This window comes from Bactrocera dorsalis, chromosome 2 (assembly GCF_023373825.1).
Source record: "Bactrocera dorsalis isolate Fly_Bdor chromosome 2, ASM2337382v1, whole genome shotgun sequence".
Classification (NCBI taxonomy): Eukaryota; Metazoa; Arthropoda; class Insecta; order Diptera; family Tephritidae; genus Bactrocera; species Bactrocera dorsalis.
The window spans coordinates 76,833,729-76,846,262 of record NC_064304.1 but is presented as its reverse complement, the minus strand read 5'-3'; the positions used below and the strand labels follow the sequence as shown (position 1 = coordinate 76,846,262).

General features: G+C 40.4%; 2 protein-coding genes across 10 annotated transcripts in view; one reads left to right on the top strand and one right to left on the bottom strand.

Moving 5' to 3' along the window:
- LOC105231136 (ubiquitin-conjugating enzyme E2 G1) overlaps positions 1 to 12,534 on the bottom strand; it is a 539,049-nt gene that overhangs the window by 166,522 nt on the left and 359,993 nt on the right. The gene's annotated exons all lie outside the window — the stretch shown is intronic.
- The window catches only part of LOC105225614 (calcium/calmodulin-dependent protein kinase kinase 2), a 215,268-nt gene that overhangs the window by 24,954 nt on the left and 177,780 nt on the right, over positions 1 to 12,534 (top strand). For 4 of the 7 annotated variants that reach the window (XM_049450018.1, XM_049450013.1, XM_049450014.1 and 1 more), the window contains exon 2: positions 5,177 to 5,380. The exons of the other annotated variants lie outside the window; for them this stretch is intronic. In XM_049450018.1, coding sequence (XP_049305975.1) covers positions 5,177 to 5,380 — 204 coding nt within the window. The remainder of the gene's footprint in view (positions 1 to 5,176; positions 5,381 to 12,534) is intronic. 7 annotated transcript variants of the gene reach the window in all.

Genomic DNA, 12,534 nt, shown 5'->3' with positions numbered 1-12,534 from the left:
TTAAACGATACTGCACGGTGTTGTGCAATATGAAGGCTAGGCTCGCTCGCGATCTTTACGTAAAACGTTGAAACCTGCACAACTCAGAAGATCTGAGCGGCTGTTTAGCTTGGTTTCTTGGACCGCAGCTATCGATACACGTTCCCGATTCATAACTATCCAAACACAACTATCTCCTCGATCTTGCTCTGGAGTCCGTTGCAGTTAAATTGAAGGAGTCGGGTTTGTCGCGGGTGTCCGTGGGTGATCCTGGGGGTGAGGGAGTGACGTGTTGGTGGTATTTGTTGCAGCTGCAGAACCCGCGGGGGCGGTTGTCGCACTGGGGTGTTGGTTGGCGACGCCACTGTTGTGAGTTGCGGGGGCAGACTCCTGCAGCATGGGGCAACGTAGGTGACACTCCACTCACGTGTGGTGCGCAGGCCGGAACACGTCGGGAAGTGGCACCAGCCAGTGCAGGAATTGCACTTAACTGATGCGACGTTCCGACGTATGACAGCCTGACACACGGAGCAGACTGTGCGAGGAACCAAGAGTTGCTGATTGGTTCTCGCACGAGGATTGGAGCGGGATGAAGGTTGGGGGGGGGACAAGTCAGAGTGGGAGCTGTGTTGCCTGTTTGAGCTCCTGACCGTAGAGGTCCTTTGTTGGCCACTCTGATTGAGTGGCGGCGCGGCGCGCGAACAGTGTGCAGGTTGCACAGCCGTGGAGGCTTGTATCGCAGTATTGCGCAGACAGCACGGGGCCACGTAACGCGTGGTCCACTCCCTGTGGGTCTTAAGGCCTGAGCAGGTCTTAAGATGGCTCCATCCATTGCATGTATTGCACCTGACCGAGGTGGAGTTTGGATGGAGCCTTTTAGCGCAGACGCAGCAGAAAAATTCCTCCGGGCCCGGGTTGGACTCAATGCCAGCACGAGTCAGGAGGATACGGAGCAACCCTGCTGCAAGGCGTTGCTCTAATGACGACAAACATAGATTAATGCTTACCGATCCAAACGGGGTTAGATCGCCGAAAGGACAGCCCTTGGTCGGATAAAATCCGAGTCAATTCCGGTGCGTAGAACCGGCTGTCGTGGGAATTGACACTCTTCGTCGATTTCAAAGCTGCTTTCGACAGCACTAAAAGGAGCTGCCTTTATGCCGCGATGTCTGAATTTGGTATCCCCGCAAAACTAATACGGCTGTGTAAGCTGACGTTGAGCAACACCAAAAGCTCCGTCAGAATCGGGAAGGACCTCTCCGAGCCGTTCGATAATTTTTCTATTTATTAACACTTCAGGAACACTAAACACAAAAAAAAAGAAAATAATCTGATTCAATATAAAAGAACAACAAAACCCAATTGATTTAAACGTTTTTACATCACAAATTCCATACACTTAGGCTTTGTTCGCTCTCTCTTTCGGATTATTGCCATTAGTTGCGTTTTGGTGCTTGGGAATACATTTTAATCTTATCTCTAAAGTAGATGGCCATTTAGAAGATTCGGATTATGTTTCCAATTATACTTGTACAATAAATTAACAATGTTGTTACCTAGTACATAAAAAATTAACGATAAAATTATATTAGGCGCAATATATCATGCAAAGGATAATGTATACTTGTTGTATTTTAAATTGACTTTTTGGATTTTAATGAAACTATTCTGTATTGCCGTTTGTGTAAAAACGTTTTGAATTATCAAAGTAGAGAATTATATAAATGAAATGGTTATTTGTTATTTAGAAAATAGAAAATATAAACAAATTTGAAATGAGTACAAAAAAACTAAATTATGTACTCAAAAACAATTTGAACCGATAAAAAGTGAGGAATTTATTGTTTACGAACAATTTTAAAGCTAAACGTGTGATGCCAAAATTGCCTAACTATTCAATATCAATATCATACAAAATGACCCTTACATTTAAAGCTTAGTACGCAGCTCTCAAGAAACGTAAAAACTTCATATAAAAAAACGCTTAAGAAACGGTCCAGAAACGTTCCTGCGATAGAGTTACTTGCGCTAGTACGCAGCTCTTAAGAAAGCTAGTACTAATTTTTAATACTTTGTTTCAATAAAATGTGAATATGGCAAACCTGGTTTTGCGAAGAAACATCAAATCAACAATTGTTTCTTGCAGGAAATTCGAAGTAATCGTCAAATTCATCCTAAATTAGTTGAAATCATTATTATAAAGTATGTTCCATTTTGAAATGTTGTATAAAACCAACCAATCGTCAACAACATTCCTTAAATCTCAATGAAAATATTTGTGTTACCATACACATACATACATACATACATACGCACAAAGTTTGTTTACTTTGTTTATTCTCTCTTGCTCTTCTAATGTGGATCATTCACGATGCGTAACCAGCTGTCAAAATTACTTCAGAAATAATGTATTTTTGTTCTTGAGCAATTACTTGAGAGCTGCGTACCAACCTTAAATAAGCCAATATTGTTTTAGAAAATAGTGTTATTCTATGATGAAAGTAAGTTTTTTGTATTCGGTATAAACGGGCGCAATTTGATGTGGAGGAAACCTTGTACAAAGCGCAAGAAAAAAAGCGTCACAGCAAACGTGCAGGATTGGAGGAATTAACTACTAATAATGAACATTTTTTTAAGTTTTCGGTCCACTATAGCGCATAGCTGCTATTCAAACTAACTGATCAGAATCAATATGAAGATCTTTTTTAATTCTTTATGCTATGAAGTTAACGTTTTTATCTACATTTTTATACCAAATACGCAAACCCCTACTACATCACATTTCTATAATTCTGCATATTTAGTTACGTCTCATCCGTTATAAGCGCCATCGATCAACCTGTTTATTCGCCAGATTGAGGCCGTGTGATTTTTCTTGTTCCACAAACTTAAATTAAAGATAAAAGAAAATTCGCTAAAGAAGCTGATGGTCAAACCAAAAAGTGCTTCGAGTATTACATCTGATGGGGATTACTTTGAAGGCGACAAAATAAATATTGATGAATAATTAAATATTTTGCGATTTTTTTACAATTTCCGGGCAATTTGTTTAAACTTCGATTTAAATACACGCTAGTTACGATAGTTTTCAGACCTAAAATGAGATGATTCATTACGATTAATATTACTTATATACATTCGATTTGTATGTCTCTTCTTCTTCTTCTTTATTGGCGTAGACACGCGATTATAGCCGAGTTAACAACAGAGCGCCAGTCGTTTCTTCCTTTCGCTACGTGGCACCAATTAAATATTCCAAGCGAGACTAGGTCCTTCTCCACCTGATCCTTCCAACGGAGTGGAGGTCTTCCTCTTCCTCTGCTTCCCCCGGCGGGTACTGCGTCGAATACTTTCAGAGCTGGAGTGTTTTCGTCCATTCGGATAACATGAGCTAGCCAGCGTAGCCGCTGTCTTTTAATTCGTTGAACTATGTCAGTGTCGTCATATATCTCATACAGCTCATCGTTCCATCGAATGCGATATTCGCCGTGGCCAACGCGTAAAGGACCATAAATCTTTCGCAGAACTTTTCTCTCGAAAACTCGCAACTCATCAGTTGTTGTCATCATCCAAGCCTCTGCACCATACAGCAGGACGGGAATTATGAGTGACTTAGAGAGTTTGGTTTTTGTTCGTCGAGAGAGGACTTTACTTCCCAATTGCCTACTCAGTCCTAAGTAGTAGGCTGACATTGTTGGTGGTGTTTACACTGGTTCCAAGATAGACGAAATTATCTACGATTTCAAAGTTATGACTGCCAACAGTGACGTGAGAGTCAAGTGGCGAGTGCGACACTGTTTGTTTGATAACAGGAGATATTTCGTCTTGCCCTCGTTCACTGCCAGACCCATTTCCTTTGCTTCCTTGTTGGCGCAGATTGTGGGGTCTCCCTTTTTGTGGATCGGGCAGAGCACACTTAAATTCCAATCGTTGGGCTTGTTTTCGTCCGACCATATTTTACAAAGAAGCTGATACATGCTCTTTATCAGTTCTTCGCCGCCGTGTTTGAATAGCTCGACCGGCAATCCAACGGTCCTCGCGGCTTTGTTGTTCTTCAACTTTTTCATGGTCGGGCAATGGAACATCTGCTCCATCGTCATCGATTGGGGAATCGGGTTCGCCTTCTCCTGGCGTTGTTCGGTCACTGCCATTCAGCAGGCTGGAGAAGTGTTCCCTCCATAATTTAAGTATGCTCTGGGCATCGGTGACTAGATCACCTTTGGGGGTTCTACAAGAGTATGCTCCGGTCTTGAAACCTTCTGTTAGCCGCCGCATTTTTTCGTAGAATTTTTGAGCATTACCCCTATCGGCCAAGTTATCAAGCTCTTCATACTCACGCATTTCGGGGTCTATACGACTGTGTTAAGTTTGACATACAAAGGAGAAATAAAATATACCAATAACCACCGAGCTTGTAGTTTTTATAGTCGCTAAATTTTTACCAACACATGCTTACTTGTGTTCCCGTTGACATACATTTGAAAAAATAACGTCTTCTCCTTTCCAACGGTACTCAAAAAGGAAACACAAACTTCAAACTTTTTTGTTAGCGTAATTATATGTAGATGTGTCATGTTAATAGTATGTGGTATTGGTTAAAATAGAGAAAATCGATTGAGGATGATTTAGTATAATATTGGCTTGTAATACATTCATGATTTCTTCAAACAATGAAGTTTAATCCTTTCGCTACATATTTGAATATTGTCAACACCTGAAGGTATTTAACCGTCTGTGATCCTCGCAAGTTGCAAGAGTGTAAAATGTTCGTCAATGTCTTGTTAATATTGTATTTTTTCTTGTGTGTTGTATCAGTTTTTTGGACGACCAGATCGAGGTTCACAATTATGAAATCTGTTGCTTTGAAAGGCTTAACGAATTGTCGAGTCTATTATTTTGATTATGGTTAGAGTTCTATCTATACGTTTTCTCATTTGCTCCTCAAAATAAGCTTTCTTTCAACATTAAATTCTCACACATTTATGTATCAACTCATTGCACTCGGGACCTTTTTCGCGCGGCGGGCCAGAAAATCGAAGTGTTTCGTAGCGTATTTGGTGAATTTTTTACCTTTAACTTAAAATGATTACACACATAAAGTAACACATGAAACTTTTATATTTTAATATGAAATGTATCTTTACATATTTAAGATGATAATTTTTCAAACGTTACCCTTCGTTTTTGCATTGTATAGTATTTGAGATAACAACTGCCGAGATGCATGCCCGGCTTGATGGGACAAGTGTCACAATAATAAGTTGTTTGGTGTCTTCTACCGGGCTGTTAGAATGCTATGCAGTTTTCCATTTATGCGGATGTTATCGGATTCGGCGGTTTTTGAAGTCGAGGGAAATCTGGAAATCTCCAGTTAATTGCTTGACTAATGTCTTGAAATATCGTAAGTGATTAAGCTGCCGTTCTCTGTTCTTAGTAGTTTTAAATAAAATATATGAATATACCTCATGGTGAGTGAGAGTCACCTCTCGAGTGCAAAGGGTTAAATTTTGACAACAAAAAAAAAAATAAAATAAAATAAATAGGCTTAATGAATGGAGCGTTACACGTTAGAACAACGTGTCATCATTATTGAACAATATTTCAAAAATAATGAAAGCTTAGTAGCCATAATTAGAAAATTTCAAATACGGTCAGAATAGTTTTTAACTTCGTCATCTGTGAATAGATTTTGAAATGGCGGCAAAAATCTTGTGCTAATTTTGGTATTAAAATTAGTTTTCCGTACAAATTGGTAGCTTTAAAGAAATCGGTTATACTACTTTGATACGGTATCGATAAATCGTTTGTTTGCAATTATTGAACAAATATAAGTTGTAAAATAATATCGTAAATAATATAATTTGTAATACAAATTTATGATATGCTTTTGAAAGCAGGTCGTTTTTGTTTATTATAAATTTTTTTCCGTTTGTTTGGCTTCTTGTAAATTGACCCGCTCTAAGATAATTTCGTGCAAAAACAAGCATTTTTGTGATTTTTTTACTATACAGTTAAAATCGCTATTACGCCCAATTATATTAAACATACAGTCATGAACGAAGGAGAATAGCACACTTTAAGCATGCAATGAATTTTTGGTCTGAACATAGAATAGCGGAAATTAAGAAATTTAATTTGAAGGAATTTTATTCTAGTTTTCCACAATTTTTCGAAATTGCTTAGCAATATCGGGGCAAACTCTCAACTAACTTCTGGGTTTGTTTGCATATCATCATGCCTCATCGATCCCGGTCCAAAGTTCTTCAGATTTTTTAAAATTTTTTCTGAGCAATTTGCATCTTAAGGACTGTCCCGTAAAAAATTTACCCTTTTATTCCTTAAGATTGTGACGTACCTGTTTATGGCATTAGTCTCAATTGGGACTTGTTTTTTTTCTATATAATCTGACGATTAACAAAATGTATAACATTTGGTGTCAAGACTTCAAACTATTAAGATGTCTAGCAATCAAGAAAAAGTGCGCGAATTGGTTTTGTCCACTTACCTGGAAAATCCAGAATTAAAATATTCAGTTATAGCTAAAAAAAACTGGAGCATCGGAAAGTACTGTCAAAAGGGTTGTTTCGCATTACAAAAAGGGTGTACCTACTATACGAAAAAAAGGTTCGGGTAGAAAAACAGGTGCAGAAAGAAATTTGGCAAAAAGAGTGAAGGAAGTTTTTAAGCAGAATCCCAACACTTCAGTACGAGATGTTGCTGTTAAAGCAGGTACCTCTAAAAGTACTGTACAAAGGGTTAGCTAAAGACAAATAGAGTTCAAAGAGTGCCAGATCGTTCCGATGAAAAGCAATTGGTTCCTCAAAAACGAGCTCGAAATTTGTATGAAGGATACCTAACAAAATTTGACTGTTGCGTGATGGACGACGAAACCTACGTTAAGGCAGATTTCAAACAGTTACCGGGGCATGTATATTATACCTGTATGAAGAAGGGGCAAGTACAGAGAAAATTTAAGGATAAGAAAATTACCAAATTTCCCAAGCAGTATATGGTTTGGCAAGCGATATGTACTTGCGGTTTGAGAAGCAGTTTTTTTGTAACACAGGGCACAATCAATTCAAAAATTTATATTAGCGAGTGCCTTCAAAAACGTCTTTTGCCATTTATACGCGAACATGAGAGTACTGTAATGTTCTGGCCTGATTTAGCAACCTCTCACTATTCTACAGCTACCATGGAGTGGTATGAAAGCAACAATGTCAATATTGTTCCAAGAAAAGCGAATCCACTTAATTGCCCAGAGCTTCGACCTATTGAGAGATATTGGGCTCTAATGAAATCGAATCTCCGGAAGAGTAAAGGTACTGCAAAAAATGTACAAGATTTTAGAAATAAGTGGCGAAGGTCGTACGGTACTATCGATGAAAACACTGTACAAAACATAATGAAGGGCCTTAAGAAAAAAGTAAGAAATTTTTACAGAAAATAAATACTTGTTAAATGTCATTTATAATTTGTAATCTCTATAGTACTCATTAATAAAAAATAAAACAAGACTTTGAAAGAATTCTTTGGTTTTCTTGTTATTAATGAAAAACGAAGGGTCAATTTTTTACGGGACAGTCCTTATTATAGCTCCATAATTTTTCAATTAACTTTGCATCGGAACTTTGCGCTGGTCACTCAGGACCTCAATGCTTTCTGTAGTGCGTCTATGCTTCACATTTTTAGCTGCGTGCTTTCGATCATTGTCATCCAAAAAAATCTATCAGATCCAATAAGACTCACCTTTGTTTCATCGTACCAATGTATTGTTTTCCAAAATTTAATGTCATCGACAGCGATGCATCATTAAAACGCCTTCGTACAAGTCTTCTGGATGCGCCAAACCCAAATTTCTCATTTATTTCAGCCATATTCCCTCGAAAAGATTTAAAAGGATCTTGCCTTGCTATTTCTGATGATTGCTCTATCACCATGTTCCGTTGTTGTACGTGCAGGAGATTTGCAATAAATATATATATTTTCGAGTATTTAGGGATCACTTTTAACAAAATTTATGGCGGTGTAGACGCAATATTCTAGAACAGTGTTGTCCAAGGACACTTCGGCATCAGCGAGGAGCGTGTGGCTATATAAGCCATGGCAACGTAATCATCCAGTGCTAAGAGTAAACTGCTATAGAGTAGACAAATTTCGAAATAAAGAGATTTTGTTGAATTAAACGGTTTTTGGTTTTATTTGTCAATCCAGAGGTACGAACCTAGTAAATAAAACTAGTAAGCAGAAAATTCGTAACAATATTTAAAACTTTGTGGTAAAATTATCTGAATTAAGTGATCCGTTAAGATAAGTATCAGTGTTATATTGTTCTATTAAAGCAATTGAAATTTACTTTAATTGTGTGTTGGCTAATTTTGATTAATTCCGCCGAGTCATTTTCAATTTGTTTTTGTACTACATTTTAAATAATGCAGTTGTTAGTGTTGATTTATATTGCTTACTTAAATTTCCTTCTTGTTTTTATTCGTTTCCATCTTTGTCCACAGCTGTTTGCCATTTTCTTACTTTTCTTGTGTTACAGTGGATCTCAAACTGCTCGCTACATTGGTTGTTATCTTTGATGACCAACTATTTTTATTGCAATTATTTGTTATAAATATTTTTGTCATTGCTCTTTTTACTTTTATTATTTAACATTTTTTATATTTTTATTTAATATTGTTTTTGTTCATTATGACTTGTAATTTTCCGAACTGCTCTGTGAAAGGCGAGTCGGAAAGCTTTGTTTCTTGCTGGCTTTGTGACGGGCTGGCCCATCTTAAATGTGCTGGACTGACAGGTAGGTCTTGCTTACAATGCAGACCAACAAAAATTAAATTGTTTAAAGTTTTTAGACAGGCGCGCAATGGTTTCAAGGAGATTGGTCGTGAGCTTGAAACCCTTACTGAAAAATTTGGGCATATGAGACGTTGTTTCAATCGTTTCAATGCCTAAATGTGCAAGAAGAGAATCCAAAGCCTTCATCTAAACGTAAATGTCCGTCTGATGAAGATACCACTGTATCTTCCTTAAAAAGAATGCACCCACACACTATTGACCTCATCAATCTTTCATTCCCTTGTCCTCAAGAAGAGAAGGTACCGTCTACTCAGGAGACAGAGAAAACTATTACTGAACGCGGTAAGCGGAAAACTTCTCAAGATCCACCTCCAAATACCTCCAAGTCAGCTAATAAAAACTTAGTTGTAATACCGCGGAAAAAGGCAATTTTTATCTCCAAGCTTGCTGCGGATACCACAGCCGATGATATAAAAGGTGATATCTCGTCGAAATTAAAAACGGTAGATACAGACCGTAAATTTAATTTCAAATACAACAGGGATATTTCGTCGTTTAAGATCGACCTATCCGCTGACAATTTTCAATTGATACTTGACAACTCATCTGGCCATCTGGGGTCTTTGTGCGCAAATTCGAGCACCATCGTGATAAGCCGTCTGTAGTTATCACTAAATTGCCAAGAAATCCCGTGGATACAAAAAACAAATTAACAATAATTTGCTGATCACTTATTATCAAAATGTTATAGGTCTTAATACAAAACTTACTGATTTGTATTTAAATAGCATTCATTGTAACTTTAAAATCATTGCTTTCACAGAAACTTGGCTAAAGCCCCACATTTTTGATAATGAAATATTCAACAGCGAATTCGAAATCTTTAGATATCCAACACTTCCCTCCTGCTTATTGTTATGAAGGTGGGTTCACACCTCATCTAGGTCTCTCGCTAGAGATATCCCAGATTACCTTATTTGCCTGCGTCTTGAGGCCATTGACCTCTCCTCTGTGGACCCAAGGCTCTTGGATCAGCAGTATGCCCAATTTCTCCACTGTGAACCTGCCTGTTATGATAGCTGAGGCTGCGGCCGCGTGATGCAGGTTCACTTGGGCAATTTCCGTATTGACGGCCATTATAAAGTGGGTTCGAGGAAGGGCAGATCCTCTTCCCCGCCGTCCATCCTAAACCGTCGAGGTGCTCCTGCGTGGAGGGTAGCTCTTTGGTCTGTCCGACTGCGGGGACGCAGGTAGTCGCCGTTGGCACTGCCTTCTCAGTCCTGCTTCCGCAGGGCTGCTCGGATACCTCGTCTACCTGCATTTCCGCTACCTCCGGGGCTGCCCCAGACGCTGCCTTCTTATCCGAGCCCTTGCTTTGGAGAGTCGCAGGCGTTGCTGCCCCCTTGCTCCCGATGGCTGCAGGCCTGTAGGGCCGCATGACCACCGTGCTGAACCTGTAGTACAGGCGGAAGCCAGGCGAGATGCTGAGTCCCCGGTTTTGGTTTTTCACCAGACCCAGGGCGAACTCATAGGGTTTGTCCTCGCACCGAGGGAGGAACATCGTCATGCTATGCGTGATTGGCAAACCTTCCGCCCTCTTCGCGCAGAGGACAGGGCCCTTCCATCCTCCCAGGTTTGGAGCGTACTCCTTCAGCCAGTCAGCGGACTCCCCGTCCATACAATACACCTGCAGCATTCCTCCTTTAAACTCAACTCCCAGGAAGGACGCCGGTAATTCTCCCCTCTAAACACCTCCTCCATGAGGAGGTCCTGGAGCACCCGTGAGCTCCTCCGGTTTCAACGACTCCGCCGGGTAGTTAAGAGGCAGCACAGCCATGCGAATGCCTTTGACAGCGTCCGCATATCTGCGCCGCCCCTCCTCCACCCGGTGCGGAGCCGGTCCAGACTGTTGGTCTGCGGCTGCCTTTGGGTTTGTGCCCCTCACCCTTTTTGGAGCTGGGGGGCTCCTGAGGCGTAATTTGGCCGCTCTTTCGTTTTGCGGCTTGGGCATACGTGTCCGCGGGCAGTGCCACCTTCCTGGCTAGGGCCTCCGCCATCTCCGGGGTCTTCCCATCAGGGAGGTACCGCAGGTACCACTTCATGGTGGAACCGTTCATCCCTCTCCTACGTGGATCCTCGCACCCGCCGGGTTGGCCAGCTTCTGGGAGGGGGCGTTGCCCACCTCTTCTACGCCTCCTTGGCGGCGCTCGTTGCTGCTACAGCGGGACCAGGCGTTTTCGCTAGGTGAGCGCCGCTGCAAGAGAACACATCGTCATCGCCCTCGGCGTGCTTCTCAATCAGAGCCCGCTCCTCTGGCGAGAGAGCATCAAGGAAGTTAAATTTCCGCCTAACTCCTTGACCTCCCTTGCCTACCGCTGCACCGATGTCATTCCCGTTGTCCGAGTCCGTTTTCCTGATCTGTTGCCGAAGTTCCGATGTTTCCTTTGTTTTTTTTTTGTTGTTGTTTGTATTTGTGGTCATCTTTTTCTTACGACCCTTGGCTCAACAGGGTGAGCTGTCGGGTCTATTATTTATGTGGGGAACTGGGAGGTCCGCCACGCCAGAACCCCTTGGCGCAGTAAGGCCACAGTTACTCCCCAATTCGGCCAGGTGTTGGGGAGGCTCCGTTATAATACAGCCGAATTTACCTCCTGGCTGCAAACCATCCAATGGGCACGGGAGTCGCATAACACCCTGGATTAGGAGGTGGTAGCTCTTGGTCAGCGCACGCATGCGGCACCCGACCACTTCGCCTGAGCAGTGCCTACTGGCACCAGCCACGCAGGTTGGGGGGCGCCGAGAATGCCTTGCGCCCTAAGCCCCTGCACCGCGCCAAGGTGCCTACCATTCGCAGATGGGTCTTAACCAAATTAATTTAATTTCAAACGAGTTTGGTAAGTTCTTAGATCTTAGATTTATATTGATTACGCTTCAATGTTCTGTTTTGTTGTCCGATGTGATCCTTTGGTTCGGCCAGAGGACTCGTATCATCCTGCTTTGGAAATTAACATCGAAATCATATCCAACTTCGCTCATAATAATACACAAGACCTTTGATTTGGGTTCAACTTTGCGAAAGCTAAGATTAATTACGAACTTTTTAAAATAACTTGGCCAGACTACAGTGGCAATATTGAATTTAGTAAACTTATACTTTAAACTTTTAAAAATATGTTCCGAAGTATGCTGTTACTCAAAAATTGAGTTCTAATTTATGGTTTACGAAACAATTATGTAAATTAAAAAATAGAAAATCTCGTGCTTTTAAACTTAAAAAAAAAAAACTGGTTTAGTTGCTGACTATTCAAAATATTCTAAATTCCGTCGACAATTTGCTGAATTTAACAAAATATGTTATAATAATTCTATAAATAAAGTAAAAAATAATATACGTAATCCAAAATTGTTCTATGGTTTCATCAACTCCGAATGCAGAATTCCGTCCGGTATGAAATATAAGTCTAGTATGTCTAGTGACAATCACATCATTTCTAATATGTTCGCTGAATTCTTTAGGTCCTATTACTCTCCAAAATCTTCATAAAATTTTCCGCATCAGCACAAGTTATGTCCGATTTCTGTCATTAATGCACCTACATACCATTTCCGAAGCAGACGTCTTATATCAGTTAAATATGTTAGAACAATCATATAATTATGGCCTATAACTACGATTCCCTCATGCTTTCTTAAGAAATGTGCCAAATATATATACCATATTCCATATGGAAAAAGTCATTTATGATTCCTTTA